Genomic DNA, 17877 nt, shown 5'->3' on the forward strand with positions numbered 1-17877 from the left:
AAAAAAAATTTGCTAGACGGCAATGGCGACTACTACGATGGGATTTCCTACATTGTACAGTGAAGGGTGAGGGTGAGGTTATGTTGGCGAGACTTGTTAGCATTTTCGCTCCCGCTCTTGCACATTGGCACACACCGCCGCTTTGCAAATGCTTGTCACACTACGTTCAACAGACTCGCGTTCATGCGTACATACCGGGGAAGAAGTCGTTCGAGACTGTCAAATGCCAGACAATCATGTGGTAATAATAAAAGGGTGAGGAGTAACTGTGGGGAAAGAAAAAGACACAAAAGAATCTTCCACACGCACACGAGAACTATGCTACTAACCCACCGGCAAAGGTGCGCCCCACGAGACACACTGCGCGTCACAACTAACAACAACAAACACAAACAACACAATCTACATCCGCATCGAGAGTGTTCGAGAATACGCGCGTATTGTTTTCTGCGGACGGCTGATTTCTTAAAAACGGAATTAAACTCACACACACACACACACACACACGCACTGCACTAAATTGCGTTTTTTGGTATTTTTTCGGGGGGCCTTGGGAATGCGCGTCAGTTGTAAGTATCGAAACTTGTACGCGGCCAACTGCCACCGTAACGCGTCCAATGTAGGAGGTTATTGTTTGGGGGGTTGTTAAAATGGAACTGAGCATGCTGGTTCTCTCGGCCGGCCGTTTTGAGCCTCGCGTGAACTTGACCGTGTGTGTGAGTGTGCGCGCTTGGCTGACGAAGAGAAGGGATGCAAGCCGTTGGAGTGAGAGAGCGATAGATTTACCCCCGTCGAGGGGGGTGGATGTAAAAAAGGGAGAAGCCAATAGTAGCGGCCAGCAACAGTAAAACGAGAGAACAGCGAACGCACAGAATCGCAACCAGGACCAGAAGTGTGTACTAGATGCTCCGCATGTCTAATATAGCTGGAAGACTGATCGATTTATGATTATGGTTTGATAAAGAGCTATAATTACGCTTGTTGAGGAATCTCTTGTTGAGGTTTTGAGGGTATAATTTTTCCACTTGAAGATCAACTCTCTGGTGAGCATCTTTGCAACCGAAAAGTGTGATCGTCACATTACACCAATACATTGGCGTATGAGAAATGCGCAAAGTAAGGTGGCAGACAAACAAATGCCAATCGAAAACCCTCGGCTCGGTCATTCAAACGGATGCTGTTGAGATTACACTACTCCCACCTCCCACTAGGCGGCGAGAAGCGGCACGAAACCTAGTAACGTCGCCGCTTGTTGACTGATCGCTATCGATCAAGTGGATGACGTTTCGCGTTCATTGTATTGCACGAGATTACGCATAAATTGGTGATCTTGAGGATCTCTTCTTGGTGATCGTGAACGTGATTTTTTTTTGTTGATCAAGAAGAGCTCACCGAAGAGCTCTTGCGATGGCATAATAGCGGAAGAGGTTAAGCTAACACGCCAAGCAAAGCGATCGACCTTGGTAGCATCAGCGTGGCGGTTGTTGCGTTAACGGTAACTTGCTGTGCAAAAAGCGTGCATTGAAAACCGAATATTTTCGAAAGCAATTTCACAAAGTTGAATCTCTCCTCGTTCGAACACGTTTCATCATGTTTTGAAGTGTCTAGTCAGACAAAACGGAACAATCGTGATGTACCAAAAAAAAACCCCTCCAAGATCGAACACAAATGGTGGCGTTGGCGTGAGATACAGAACGGGGGGGAGAGGGCATCAAATAAAACCTGTTCGCACACCCTCTTACACGAGTCTCAACGGCAAGAAGACACATTCGAGCCGAGGTACGTTTGTTGAGGGAAGTAAAGTAGCAAGCAACACGCCATAAGAAGCAAATTCGTCGTGTATGGATGGTAAACAACTGTTTTGAAGAGTGTTTTTGAAACGTTTCAATCGATTTGTAAATAGTTTTCTACATATGCCCTTATTTAGTGGGATTGGGGTCCTGCTCTTGTGCTAAAAAAATATAGAAAACTGTTATTTCATTTTCTATACATTTTTTTGGATTTTTTCCAGTGCTAAATACCGGTAGCGAGACGGAGTTTTGTGTTATGATGTGAAATATTTCATTAAGAGAAGAGCCCATTCGGGAGAGAATTGAAACATTTCAACCAACGAAAGCTGAGCGTGAGAGAGAGAGTTTTATGTAGAAAATAAACATAAATAGAGCGAGCGAAGCCGCTTTTTCATGGTCTTCTTGAGCGTGAGTTCCACGGGAGAATGTTGAGTTACAGTTGAGAAACAAACATAAAAATACAAAGCTAATGAGCGACTTGATCAAGAAAAAAAACACTCATCTAAAATGTTCTCTCTTTTCCTTCTCATGAATCACATGTGTGCAAGCAAATCAGTCTCAGTACAACATATTTTGAGAGTAGTAATCAAGGGGAAGAGAAACTCTCTCCATCATACGGATATAAGTTTTCATCAGTCGCTTGGCAAACATTGAAATTGAGAGGAAATAAAGAACATAGCATCGAACCGTGAACTTCGTGTGTGCGAGAAAACCGCCAACACGCTACCACGTTCTCTATACGAGAGCTAACCGATGAGCGGCGTTATCTACGCTACAGGTTCTATGATCGGGGAGCCTTACCTTTCTGTTCGGATAGAAGAATTGTGATCGTAGCACCGAGATCGGTGTGGTTGGTTGATGGTTGAGACCCATTCTTTTTGGATGATCGTAAAACACTTCGTTTATTTTTGTATTTTAACACTAAAACAAGACACTTTTTTCTATATTTTTTTCACGAAATTCACCGTACTAAGAAAATATAGAAAACACTACGTTATGAAGAGTTTAACAATAAAATTTTACAATCGGGTGTTCCCGCACTTTTACTGCATTTTTGTTTTACTGGGGTCGTTTCCGTTTCGTTCTTCATTCCTTTTGTTGCTTTCGTTGTACGCGTTTTACGAAAAAATGGCAGAGAAATGCATTGCACTACATCCTTTTGGCCGACCCTTCTGTGGCCATAAACACAAAACACTACCCACTGGGGTGTGTCCCGAGCGAGGTTGCAAATAATGGCGACAAAAAAAAAAGGGCAAAGTATGGTATTAGCCTTCAGGAAGTCGGTCGCCAGATAAGCCTAGAGAGACCGGTCGACCGGGCGAGACACCGGGCGCCGTTGGTGACGAGACACACCAGCCGAACCGATCAGTGTGGGTTTGCCGATGCAAAGCGCGCTGCTGTTGTTGACGATGCGTCAATTACCGAATGATTTAAGCCTACCCATATGTATGGGCAAGAAATACAGGTCAAAAATATGTGCATAAAGCATACATTTTTCTCACCATCCGGAGACACTCACAATGGTAATGGAGTTCCAACCCAACCCCCCGGGGGGAAAATGTTCGTCCGTACATTTGCTCTAAGCTTACACAAGGCAGGGCAATAAAAAAAAAAGAAATCAAAAATTCCACAACACCGAACCAACCTAAACATTCTAATCGCGCACAACATTCCAAACACACAACTGCAGCACACGTTGTGCGTGTATACTTCTTCCGTCCTTGCTATTGCTGGTGGTCAAGTGCGAAACATGCGTGCGTCAGAGCGATAAAATGCTCAAAACATTTCTGCACAAATCGAACCAGAAAAGCTAAAACACTCCGAAAGCAATCTAAACAAATGTGCTTCGATTTCGCTTCCGCTTTTCCCACTTTTCCTTCCTTTCACTTTTCCGAGAATCCATTTAGCGATGTTTTTGGCTTATTATTTTTTTTGTTGTTGATGGAAATTCTAGCTAAAACACACGATCTCAAGGCTTTGATGTGTAGTTCACAAAGAAATATGCTGTCCAAACCGCATATTTCTTGCATATGTAACCGAGAGAGAGAGGGACGGAAAATAAAATTAAAACAAGACTTATTTATCCAAATGGGAGGGCCAAAGCTTAACGTAAACATGGCACAAGTTTGTTTACAACCAATTCGCACCAAGCTGTGTTTCCCATCGTTCGCATTGCAAGAAGAAAACTGTGTGGGACAGTTTTTATTGGCAAGGAATTCCTAACGTTCGCTTGTCGAAGTATAACGCAAGTCCTGTAGAAATTTTTTGGCATCCCCTTTGGCCATATAAATGCCTCATGGGTGGTGCATTCCTGGTATTGTTATGGAAATTCCACTTGCCATAAAAACTCATCACAATAAGCGGCCTTTTTCTTCTCAGCAACTAATCACTAGCCGATCGTCACTGATCGTTTGAGTTATTAATTCCAAAACATTGCAAACAACAACAGGCAACAACCCAGTGCGTTGGGTAGTGCCTGTGCCAATGAAAGATGAAACGATCAACATTCCTGTGACGTAAGAAAACGTTCAACCATTCAGCAAAAAAGACGAGAGATAACCTCCCATCAGAATGGGAGCAGCATGAAATATAGTTTTGTATTGCGCCTGTTTTTGGTGGTGGTGGTGGTGTTAGTGTAAACATTAAATTTTGCATCCCATCCCTGCCTCCTTGTGCCTGAGGATCGCCAATATCTTTGCCCTTTTAATTGCTGTTAAACGCGCGCCGGGAATAGGAATTTGAAACTATATTCTGCAACCAACTTGAAACACTTGAGCTTGACGAACGATCACGACGCTGAAACGCACACGCTGAATCACACACTTCGCGCACACACATCCGTACATATGGATCGCTACACGGGCGATCGTTTCCAGTGCTGTGCCAGCGGACAATCGCACACACTATTCCACGTCCCCACGGGAATCATCACACACTTTCTTAGCCACAAAGTGAAAGCTTTCGCCTGCTAGTGTTGCAAACAATCCTTTCAGAAGGGACAGGACATAAAATCACCACAAGTGAATACTCACTTTCACTTTGAAATTCGTCCCAAAACCGGCACTTTTTGGTTTTACTTTGTAAACCACACACAAACACTGAACGCGTTTTGCCACTGTGCCTTCGTGCGTCCGCATCGAACGGTTCCCGGTGAGTGTCTGATCTTGTGCCTTCGCTCGGCTGCTGGTTATCAGTGTTCCCGTGCGTTCGTGCCATCCCAGTCGCGCACCAGGCAGTCGCTCTCTCTATCTCTGGGAGAGTGCGTTTTCGCAGCAATTATGCTGCTCTTGGTGCTCTTGCTCGGTTACGGCGGGAGAGAACTCATCGCCAGCAATACAGCAATACAAATTCGTGGTGTGAAGGTATACAAACAAAAAATGCAACTCAAATTTGAAGGAGTCAAACAAAGTACACTCCCACCACCCACCCACACAAGCGAGGGTTGATAACGCAAAAGGCCGCCTTTTTTTAACGAGCTTTACAAGCCGGTATCGCTGGAACTGCAGAACGTAGATCAAACACGATGTGGAGCAAAGGAAACGGAAACCATTTTATAGCATCTTTAGCAAACATCCTTTGCGTGGATTTTGCTTTGTTTTGTTTTTGCTGACTTGAAACTATAAAGTTAGGTTAGGGCCAGTTCCCCAACTTTGGGGGATGGGCGGGTAGCAAACTGCTCTACTAAAGATCAAGTGATCGAAAGTGTGTGAATCATCCTTCCCTAACCCTCCCCTAACCCCTACAGCGTGCAAAATCAGAAGAATATAATAACTCCCCGCGTATGACTCATACCGTCCCGGGATGCATTGGAATTCCAAAAATGGGACGAAGCTCAGAATAAAGTTCCTATTAAAAGACTCCTCTTTTCTAATATTAAACTCTATTTGCATAGTTCCGTACAAAAATCAACCCCCAAACGCTCCGTCACAAGTCAGCTGTGAATGGGGAGCGCTCTAACACACACTCACACTACGTCACACTTTGACAAGGCTCTTATCATTTAAGGCCTCTGTTATCGCTGATACCGATACGTCTTGCTACTTCACTTCCATTGCGTTTTGTACCAATTTATCGGTGATGTAAGCAGCATTGACATAGCCACTTGGTGCCGATACGGTGTGTGTCATACACGGTGTGTGTGTGTGACCGTGTTCCGGTGTGCCTTTGGGAAAAGGTTCTTCCGGCCGGCGTTTCGTAGCTGCTGCCTCATACCTGTTGATGTGGATACACTAACGCACGTTTTATATCGTCCGCGCGGCATTTGAGTTCCAGCTTGTTAGTCATACCTAAAGACCTATCGAAAAAGTCGAGCTTGAAGGGTAAGGTTTAATTTGTTTCGGCAAAAAAAAACACACAGAAGCCTGGAAGCTGGTTTAAAGATCAAGCGAGAGTGATCACCGAACATTTCAACCCAAAAGGAGACAAACGTTAACGAGAACCTTCCCACTTAGAGGGAGACGTGGAGCACACCGGAGAGCCTTTAACAACTTGTTGCCCGTGCTACTCTCTCAATGTTCAATTGCGGAAAGCGAAATTCTTGGGCGATGTTTCATGCAAAAGTCGGAGAAAATGGTCAACGGGAGAAGATGAAGATCAGAATGAGGCTGGCGGGCGTGCGTATCACAAGCCTCCGAACACCTTTTTGAGGGTAAGAGGTGTACCGGGCGTCTAGATAGCAGCAAAAAACAACCTGCGTGAAGAGGTTAAAAGAGGGAAGAGCCCCCAATTCTCCACCAATGAGGCTGCTGTGATGATTAATACGAAATGAATTTCGACCACCTCTCATGGTGTGTTTCCATCTGTTCAAACACCGGTAAATAATTCGTAACAATTAATCTAACTTATCGCGCCGTCTTGTTCGCGAGCGCGATAGACGATCGAGTGATCCTCGTTACTTAATTTCGCTTTAAAACCTCTTCCTTGCTGCCAACGTCTCAAGCTAGATCGGCCACATCCGGTGCCATGCTCTACTCGAATGCCCGCGGCCCATGCCACTACTTCCTGAGCCTGATTAACGCTCAAGAGGGGTTGTATTAATGTTTACACACATTGTCGCTACTCAAGAAACCATCGTCATCGTGGGCTTCGGCTGCAAATTGCTTCCATAGCGCCGTTGCGTCACCGGTGCGCGTCTTAATCGGACGTCCGGTCTAAAGTGTGTGTGTGTGGTTACGCGTGGTCCCGTACATTTCTAGGAAACCCCCTTTTCTGGCGAACCCCCTCTTGAGGCAAGTTGATTGGACTTGATTACTCAATTTTCAAAATGAACGAAAGTCCATAGACACCTCCACCATAGAACCGGTAAGCGGAAGGAAGGATGACATGCGACACTGTGGCTAGGAATGATTTGGCGTAAAGTGCATTTTATCACAAAGCACACACACGTACGCACACAGGCAGACTCATTGGGGACAGTGTGACCGAACCGGGGGAGGTTTGATGTGTTGTGATGATACATTCATTATGTTTTGCTGTAACGGTTTACCCAGTACCCGTGGGGTGCCGTTGCAGGTGACTTTGTTTCATTGAATTAGATCGGCACGCTCTTCGTCATTGCAACATTTACGTGGAACTGTAACATGATACATATTGTTACTATTACACCAACAGAAAAGTCGGATGTCTTGGAGAAATTTCAAGAAAAGCTTCGTAATTAGACTTTTTTTCATTTAGCTGGTTTGCACTTACACTTGCTGGATATGATGACTTACGGTGACACAAAGTCAAACGTTCGGAAAGTCATCGAAACAGTTAAAACAGACTAACATTTAACCTTACTGTCTACGACCGTTACGACTCAGGTTTTCATTTTCCCTTATAAAACTTAATAGCTTTCTTCAAATAACTTTTGATCTGCTCGACATCTTCTTCTTGGCTTACCGACCTTCTAGGTCACGCCGGCAATCGAATGGCTTACTAGACTGGCCGATACCACGTAGTTGGATAGTCAGTCCTCACTACGTGGTGATTTGAACCCCGGACCTGCCGTATGAAGACCTCCCATTGGGCTGCCCATCTGCTCTTCATATTAGTATGAAATTTTCAGAAAAGGTGAGGCTGTTTGTTGTCTAGCCAATAAAATTTAGTTGAGAATTTTTAAAAAAATTCTTCTTTTTATTTCTCGCTTTCAAAGCGGTAAACACCTTGCATCTACGGTGGCGTATCAAGTGACTAACATACTTTTTGTAAAGGGTTTTACATTTGCCATTTTATTGAATTTCTAGTTGGGTTTATCTTAAGGTAAAAAGCAAATAATACAGTTTTTGAGAAAAAACAGGTACCTAGAGTCAGATTATTATTCAAACAGTTTTTCTGGTTCGAAGAGTTCAAATGAAAGGGTTTTTACCTAAGCTATTAATAAATAAATCAGTTGCTCCAGCACATATAAGCGAAGACTAGGAAACTATATGTTTGCTGTGTGTGCCGATTGTACATCGAATCTACTCTAAAACAAGCTTCTGTTACAAAAAAAAAAAAAATACAAATTCTATGCAGAGCAAAGTACAGTGCAAGTATAAGCCAATTAAAATTGAAAAAAAATTAATATGATATTCTAAACATGAGATATTTGAAGTCATATGCTAAATTCAATAAAATAAATAACAAAATCCTTACAAAAGGAACTTTTTACGACTGATTTAAGCAAAAGAAATAAGTTTAATAGACACAAAGCTTGCCAATTTATTAATAAAAGCTCTGTTTTGTGATCCATTGGTTATCTTAGATATAAGGAGTTTTTAGCTATGGAAGAGAAAAATAAAAATGAGAAGAATTTTCAATATCCCCAATTAAATGTAGTTCGTTAGAAAAGGAACAATCTTTCTTGAAAATTTCAAGCAAATACGACAAGTAGATCAAAAGATTCCTGCCATACAAAATGTATGGCCTTGGTCGTAGATGTAAGGGAAAAAAATCGCAAAACAATATTTGAAATAAATTTAAAAAATTTCGTTTTACACGAAAAGGTGAAAAACAAATTGGTCTAGACATTCTATAAATTTCAAGTGTGTACGCCTTCACTGTCAAAATATATTAAGGAATTAAAGCACAAAATTCACCCTGGTAGGCGGTCATTGACAATAGGGTTAATGTAGAAATTGACAAGGTCATTCAATTGTTAGGTTATTACTGGCCATTCAGACACAACGGAGGAACGGTCCGGATAAAATTGAAAATTAAGCCATCTGCTTCATAATATTTATAATTCATAATCACTTCATACTGCTCGTCAATTTAATTGCAATAAATGCTCAGCGGCAGCTTCATTGTAGTTTTATAATTATTTCGATTTCTTCCCTTTTTTAAAGCCAACAACCAAGACGGACACTGCAGTCAAAATTATGCATAATAAAGTTATAAAAAAAGAGAATACGGCGCAAATCGTAATACTTACGATAAATGAAAATAAAGTTATAATAAATACAATAAAAAAAACCAGTTCCTTAACGTCACCATATTTGTCACTAATCGATCTATTGTATAATATGGCAATTTCGCACCACCATCGATCGTTCCGATCGTACCAATAAAATCACACCTGATGATGCATTCTGTGTTCTCCCACAGAGAAGAGGCTCGATTCACCTTCGTGATGTGCGATAAAGATTATCTCTTTACTACCGATCATCCGCACAAAAACCGAGAAAGGAAAACACCTACCCAGCTATTCAGTATGTAATGTGCCGCCCCGAGAGCGCGCTTCATTCATAAAAATCCCCCGGGCGCTCTTTTCTCCAGCAGAAGGTAACTCATATGCATGAATCACCACCACCTTTCCACTGACTTGTGGTTTAGCAGCAGTTCGTTGGAAGCGCTTGACTTAGTGTTAGACTTAGGGTGAGCGAATAAATTATATTAACTTCCTTATCCGTTCAAATGCGATCCTTTGATTAACTGTACGATTCATCGTGTACTTCTTTAACTACTTGCGCTTTCCACCATCCCCGAACGGATGCTTTGTCTTGTTTAACTTTCCAAATGTGTGATGTGTGATGTGGATCACCAAGATCGAAATGGAAAGGAAACGAAAAAGGAGCGACGGCTACTCGGGTCACGTTGCTTTTGTGTGTGTGTGTCTGTTACACGTGGTTTTTGTGGCCAACAATTAATCTGTCACGCTATCATCGGACAGCCCGGCCAAAAAGGGGGTAAAGTTTTGGAGCTCAGTTTCCAAAATTGGCAAACCCGCGAGATTCGGCAGCCACCGGTTTTTTCTCCTTGGAGCCGGAGATACATACGAGGAGGTGGTGCGAAAGAAGCGCGTCATCAATGACTTTCGCTCGACTCTGGTCGAACTGGGCGTTTACGAAACTAGTTTATCATTTAGGTTTAGGTGGGACTTTTGGCTGCCGTTGACAAGGTACAAATTGGAGCTGTTGAAAGATTGTTCGGGGAAGAATCAGCAGCGAGCGAGTAGTGATAAATTTGGTGCTTAGTTATGTAGGATTTGATATGAGAAATACGAGTGGATCAACCAAGTGACATCTTCATCTGTTTCTCTTAAGTCTGTACAAGAATTGTACTTGATCGTTGACTTCAAAGTTTTAAGACTTTATCATCAATTTCCTAAACATTCCTCAATTTCAATAATAAAATACTTCTGTCAACACAACATTGCAACAGTTCATTTGGTGGAAACGGTTCAATGCTCTCTCCACCCTGTTTTGGGGTTTTCCCCCGTCGATTTGCGCCGTCTGTTTGTCTTTCATTGTCAGATCCTGCTGCACGTTGGCCAACTGTAACTGTCTGTCGCATACTAACGAGCTGCTAACTACGCTCAAAGCCGTCCTACTGTCTTCCTAAATTTGCAGACCAAGGGGAGCAGCAACAGCAGCAGCAGAAGGCTTAAAAATAGGAAGCTAGATAAAAGAACACTGTCACGCCATATAAGGGAGGTATTTCCCGTGTTGCTATGAATAATCGCGCACTGCAGAACTTCCCCAACTTCAGACGTCAATAAGGGTGTCTTGAATGGGTTGCCTTAAATAATGCTACCAACCCTCACCAAACAGGCATGAGAAGAATTGGATCGGTGACTAGTACCTACTATTATTTACCCTTACAGAGCATGTGAGTTTTACCTCATCCAAAGCGAGATAAAACGAGCGAGTTGTCACAAAAGAAACCCAACCAAACAATCGAATAAGTCACCCGCCGATCGACAAGTTTGATTGATTGTGATAAATGTAACTTTTCTTTGGTTGAATATTGATTTGAACTGGCGTGATATGGATGTGTGACTCCGCCGAGATACCCCGGCTTTTTTTTGCGGTGTTAGATTAAAAAGGAGGAAGCTAATTTCGGAGATGACTTGTCGCATATTTGCTGACATGTACAGAAAATTCAGGAACAGCCCAGAAATTCCTCCAGAGGAAGCAATACCTTCCAAAGATCATCATAAAAGGGACCTACCTTTCTTGGCAGCGTCATCCGCTGAACGTCACGAAACGCACCCTCGGACGCACGGCGTAGCTTGAAGCGATTGGCTTGGCCACCCTCCATGGCGGTTGGCGCTGCTGCCGGCTAAAATGTTGCACACTCAAAATCGATCGCGATCGCCGTCCTATGCTCGATCACCACCGAACCCTTCGGCACCTCGTCACAGAGATGGGGCAAGCAGCAAAATAAAACACACGCACGTGTAGCTGGTGTTTGAGGTTGGGTTTGCCGTAACCGTTTCAAGGTTAGTGACGCTGTCGCCTCCCCTCGGGTGTGCGTGTTATTTTGTGTACGGGAACCTTGGCTACCCTGGGGGTATACGACGCACTGTGCCGCGGATGTACTACTGTTTATTTTTCTCACTTGCAAACACAAGTCGAGAGAGAACGAGCGAGAGAGAAAGAAACGCACACTTAAGGATGCAAACAGAAATGGGAAGCTGGTTGCACTAGAGACCTGCATATGCAGCACACGATTAACGTTGTGTAATAATTCACTCCACTTTCAGACACATACACCGTGCTGTGAGTTGATGAGGAACTTGTTCACTTTGGAAGAGAATCACATCACGGAAACTGGGATTAAATGATTGGCGTCTGGCAGCACAACGCTAGCCCACAACCGACACCGTCTCCTAGCCAATGGTTTCCTTCGATGACGGTAACCCCTGGCAATGGATTTGCAGTTTGGACGAAACCAAAATGAACTAGATTTGGCAGAATGCTTCCCGTTTTGATCACTGCATGACAGCTGAGATAGACGATATCGGTCAAAAACAATGGCCGTTAGATAAGCCTAGCCGCGGTTACTATGTACGCGTGTGTATTGCGAGGTAAATATGTTATTTTTTGCACCAACAATCGAATCACATCACGAGCAGAAGCGCCGGCTTCTCATCGGGACGCTAAAGTGGTACTGGTGGTTGTTTTGCTCCTTGCTAGCACTTCGCACTGGAAGCACTCGAGCGGCCCGGGCAACTTCATTCCCACCTGTATCTCTTCATCCTCGACCCGACTCGAGGAAGACTAAAAAGAAGAAGTAGAAGGGCACCATTTTTGCGATCCGCTTTTGTACCAACACACCCACTCGAAGAAAAACCATCCCCGGGGATACACCGTCTTGTGGATTGCTACCCCACGCCCCCCATCAGCAGCAGGTCCATAACGGCCAGACCCCAACAAACCCCAACGTGGAGGCACGTAGATCCTGCTCTGCTTGCTTTGAAAGTAAACAAAGACGGTGTAGTACTCCTCAACCCCTCTTTTGTGCGGGGTGGATTGGTCGCAGCGGACACCAAGCAGCGATCGAGAAAAGATCGAAGTGGACGCAAGCAGCATCCCTCGCAGTTTTCTACCACTTTCCGAAGGGGCGAACGATTCGGCCGGCCCCAAACAAGTGTGTGGAGATTGCAACCGTTCGGTAATAAAGCTTCTTTAGTATTATTATTATTTACACTCCAAACTCACCCGTAAAAGGGGTTTCGTGATGATGGGGTGGGTTAAGAACGAAAAAAAAGGTCTTTCGTGGGGAGATTTGTTTCTTCTTCTTCTCTCTCTCTCTCTCTCTCTCTCTCTCTCTCTCGCACGGTTGGTTTGTGGTGACCATCTCGCAAAATCTTCTCACAAAAAAACGTTCGGTGGTGGATGCAGGAAGCGCGCAAACTTTCACACCGGTTACCGTAAAAGGGCAGACTGCGTATTAAATCGGGGGAGGGAAAGGAAAAAAGATTGGAGTTTTGTGTTCTGTGGATGGTTTTTTTTTATGTTGTTGCACTGTACACGGCGCAATGGCGATCGAAATGGAAGTTTGTAAAAGAACACATTGTTGGGCAATGGATGGGATGGTTTGTTTGGCTCCGATGTTGTCCCATTTAGGTGATGGGATTCGAAGCTTTGTACACTGAGGGAAATAATGTTAATGTTAAAATATTTATATGTGATTGTTGCATTTGATTTACAACAAATGTTTGAGAATATTCAAGCGAATATTCAACATAATTAAGTCCTTAATTTACGCAACTTGCTAAAACAAGTTTGGAATGCATTTAAAAAAATCGTAGCTCTTTTAAATTATCGGCAAAAAATAAAGCTCAACATATCAGGCTTTCAGAGCACTAAGAGCATTACACCAGAAACACAAGAAACTTTACGAAAGAAGCATTTTTTCTAGATCAGTATATTGATTAATCAGCCCAGTGGTAGAAGCGACAGCGGCACCGATCTTCACACGGCAGGACCGGAGCTTAAATTCCACCAGGACTGAGGTACATTTCAGTCTTCTGCCCGCAGTGAGGAATTATCTAAATATTCATATATGAGGAATGAATCTAAATATTCATATTAGATGGCCGGCATGACGATGATATTTAACACTGATTCTTAAGAATGCAATAAATTGTGTACATATCTAGTATGAAATACGTTCTTACAATGAAGTAGGAGGTATTCGAATTCTCTTGATAAGGAGAAAAATATCAACTCCTCCTCATTTTTGGCTTAACCTCTAACTAGGACACGCTGGCCATCGATTGGCTAGGTTACTATAGAGTTGGTGCCACTGATACTACGTAGTCCGTCCTCACAACGGAGGAACAGTTCGGATGGGATTTAAACCACAGTTGGTCCATGTAAAAACCAACTCCTCGCCCACTGGGGCGCTTGAAGAATTACTGTACATAAATCGCTGGCTGTGAAGGGTAATTAAAGCAAGTGAATAATTTCCCTGTAGCTGCATATTGATATTTCATAAGACGCTGGAGTGAAAGGCTTATAAGAGATAATATAAAATCGAAGTTTTTTTTTAACAATACTACAATCATTTTTCAGTATTTTAGTAGTTTAGTATTGCTAGCTCTCAATTGTTTTATGGTAGAGAATTTTCCCCTCCAAATAACACCCTATTCGTATAACTAGGAAAATAAAACATTCTCTTAGCTTTACATGTATGCCAACCAGTGTTCGTCTATTCTTTTGGAGGGGTGTGTGCGTATAACGAGATAATTTAGTTGAAGAAGTGATAAAAATTGTACCTCCTGCAAACAGCATATTCTATCCAATATTTACACAAAGACTTTAGGAATGATTGTCGATCGAATAGAGCCGTTTACTTGCCGCAACCTCAATTTATCGTACGTTCCGAGCATTCAGAATCATACTCGACACACACACACGCGCGAATAGCCATAACAAATAATTCTCTGGCACAATTCGCCAAGCAAAACGCGGCCAGAGCAAGCAAGTGTGGGCGGCAGTGGCGGCCTATTACAACGCACCACCGCGACCAGTCCGTCAGTCAGTAACGCCACGTCTGTCACGTTTTGGAGTGCGCTGGTTGAGAGTAGCCGTGTCGAGAGGCGCCAGCCGAGTACTTTATGGGCAAGCCATAGTACAAGGTACTTTAGGGGGTTCAATTTTTAGCTTTTATAGTTTGCACACACGCAAATACAGAGCAGTTTTGAAGTTAATTTATTTAAAGTACTTTACTAAGTTACCATAAAGGGAACAAATAGAGAGACTGCGGCCGTCTAAGTACGAAGGAATGATATGCTCTACTTTTGTGCCATCATTATTATTAGGTGGATTGGAGTCTATCAATCACACCCACTTGAGAGGCATTGCACGCATACTCGTTCTCGCGCGCTATAATACTGCACAGGGCCACCTACCCTACTTGAGCGTTGAGCAGTGAAGAATGCATTTGCACAGATGCAACCAACCGACGTTTGGGAAATTCCCTGTCGCCGAAGGAAGGAACCGAAGGGTCCGGACGCGAACAAATAAGGCACAAGAGGAGCTCAGTGGGTGGTGAGTGGTGTTGTATAAAAAAAAAAACTCTCCCCTTGATCCCCGGCTCCCCCCCCCCCCCCAACCCACTCATCATTAAAACCCCTTTCGGAGATCTAAAAATAGCCGGTCACGTTTCTGGGCCCCCGTTACATGCTTTGACCAGCGTGCGTTGCGTGTTCAACGGCGACGACCGAGCGGAAATGAGGCGCATTTTTCAATCGCATCACACTTAACACACTCGGTGCCAAAAGCTCTGGGTGGTGATCGTACATGACGGAAAAGGGATTCATGCCGCGCGGGCTCGTCGGCCATTTGTTGCCGGCCCCGGGGTAACATGGGATCATTGCACGCGAAATGCAAAGGGATGAGCTTTTGTTTATGCGCGATTGTGGTGAATGAATTGATTTGTGTGTGTGTGTGTGTGTGTGTGTGTGTGTGTGTGTGTGTTTTTTTTTTAATGTCATACTGTTCGCATGCGGATTAATACGCGTTCTTTGGTTCTTTTGTTTCTATATGGACAATCGAAACGGTTGTTGTAATGCACGAGGCTGCTTCGCTCTCTCTCTCTCTCTGTGCGTTGTTGGTTGTAATGAATATGAGGTGATCACGTGCCAGCATCATGGAGGGTGGCTCATTATTTATAACAAAGGTAGCGCGATGGAAGGTGTTGATGTTGGCAGGGTTTTGTAGCAGAATTTTAATATCCGATCATTTGCATAACTCTGGAGATATTGATTTAAAAATTTTGTCAAAGTAACTGTGATACTAATAGTGCATGTAAATTTACACAGATATTCTTGGTGTTTTGTACCGTGCCAGGCACGTGAAGACTAGATATTACATAGTCATGAATAGTTTTGAAGCAGCTTTAGAGAAAACAGTGTCAACGAACAACTGTTGAAGACCTAAAACGTTGGAAATAGCGAGGACCTTGCTGTTAAAAAATCCTTGAGGACATATTCTAACAGTATTTTACAATTGATCAATTGTAGCCGATATTGGTAAGACAAAAATTAATTTACCGAGGCTTTACCGGCTTCCGATCTAAAGAAATTCTAGGCATCATGAACATCGTATCGTATGATCGTTGTTCCTGAGTGTCCTCATAGACCTCAGCACCAACCAACCAATAGAGTTTTTTTTTTTTTGAGAAAATAAGTATTAGAAGACCTTCTCTCCAATTAGTCTCGAAATCAGGCCACGAGACGTGGCCCGTGTTCGAAGTAAGTCAATTTTTTTTTTCAACTCATGCACTATTCAAACCAATCTCTTCATTTATTTAACGCTAAAGATCACTCTGCCAGGCAAATAATGATATCCTTCCGCCTTTTTTAACGATGCACTTCCATCTAATGCACCCTATATTTTGTGCAGTTAAAGCAACTTAGTACCAACGAAGGTTATGTGCACTGGACTCCAATCAAACGTTCGCGTATCGATGTAGACTGTAAACCTTCCCATTCCATCCGTAAGATAAACGATTTGCTCGTAAAAATTCATTATGACCATTGTGCGGCCATTCACAATTAGCCACTCGTGTATGTGTGGTTAATTTCCGCTGCAAAAACCTCCCTTATGGCATCATTTACCACCGCACTAAGCAAACAATTTCCCTACATGGACGTCGCGAAAATAGTACCCTTTGCGGGAGAAAATGAACGGACATTTTGCTAACGAAATTAGTCCTAATTTCCATGCGGCACGCTAATTATCCGACCTCGGTGGCCCCGCCGGACCGTTCACGCACGCACCGGTTGATCGTGAAAAGGTAGATAAAGCGTTCGATCGTGGATCGATTAGCTTCCCCTGTCCCCTTCGCCCACCACAGACCCTACACACCCGCATGAAAACCTTGCCGCCGATCGTGTGACGGATTGTGAAACGACCGCCAAAAGCTGTCCACAATGTGACGAACGGTCCGAACCGCGAGACGTGCAGGCGTCACGGAGGTCACACAAGCGCGGTGGTGGTGGCAATTATTTGCACATTTAGACCACGGCACGGTACGGCATGGGAGAAATTATGTAAATAGTAATTAAATTGCAATTAGCGCACTGTAGCACTGAACTCTTTCTCTCAGTGTAATATATGGTATCAGACCGATGCTCACCGGAAGCTGGAGATGGGAATTGCATTTGCCTTTGAAAAGTTCTTTCGTACGGGATACATACCTCAGACGGGAAGGGTGAGATGGTGCCGGTGTGATGGTGCAGCCCGGGACTGAAACGCATCAGCCGTGAAAGGGACGATCCATTGCTGGAACTTCCCTGGCTCGAGGCCGTTCCGGGACTGGTTGCCTCCAGTAGCTGTGTCATGATCGGTGAATGGTCTGGTGGAGAATGTGCGAAAAAAAGACGAGGGGGAACAAAGGATTCGATTAAAATAATGTGGTTTGACTGATGGGGAAAGGGTGACAAGGGACAGTAGTAGGTCAATGCAGCGCGCGGATTGTTTGTGTCTGAAGACATCCTCTCGAGAGCTTTAGTTGTTTCAAGAGCTATTGATAACGATGTTCGTTTTTGTTTACTTTCGAGTAAATGATAACCTAATTTTAAAGATCAATGGCTCTGAGGCTTTGAGTTTCGGACACGCATTCCAACAATTATTGTATTGTAATTTTCTGTGCTCCTCCATAATGAAAGTTATTGAGGTAATGCACTGTTTGAAGAATAAAATGAAGTAAAATTGAAGTAAAAATTGAAGTTTAACCTTCATTTTAATTACCTCCTTCCTACCTGGCTTCTTTTTCTGGGGTTAGATACCTCGCTAGATCACAAAACCGGCCATCATTTGGCTTATTTAACTTGCTGATAACCACGTGTAGTTAGATAGTCAGTCCTCACTGAGAGGGAACTGACAGTCCT

The 17877-nt window shown here is 43.5% G+C and overlaps 1 protein-coding gene across 3 annotated transcripts in view; it reads right to left on the bottom strand.

Moving 5' to 3' along the window:
* Positions 1–17340, bottom strand: part of LOC126561460 (NAD(+) hydrolase sarm1) — a 35991-nt gene extending 18651 nt beyond the window's left edge. For 2 of the 3 annotated variants that reach the window (XM_050217622.1, XM_050217624.1), the window contains exon 1: positions 17185–17340. In XM_050217622.1, the coding sequence (XP_050073579.1) occupies positions 17185–17328 (144 nt within the window). In that variant the 5' untranslated portion in view covers positions 17329–17340. Of the gene's footprint in view, positions 1–2591; positions 2661–17184 lie in introns of those variants that run through there. The other variant, XM_050217625.1, reaches the window with a different exon arrangement.
* Positions 17341–17877: the final 537 nt, after the last annotated feature.

This window comes from Anopheles maculipalpis, chromosome 3RL, assembly GCF_943734695.1.
Source record: "Anopheles maculipalpis chromosome 3RL, idAnoMacuDA_375_x, whole genome shotgun sequence".
In the NCBI taxonomy this organism is placed as follows: domain Eukaryota; kingdom Metazoa; phylum Arthropoda; class Insecta; order Diptera; family Culicidae; genus Anopheles; species Anopheles maculipalpis.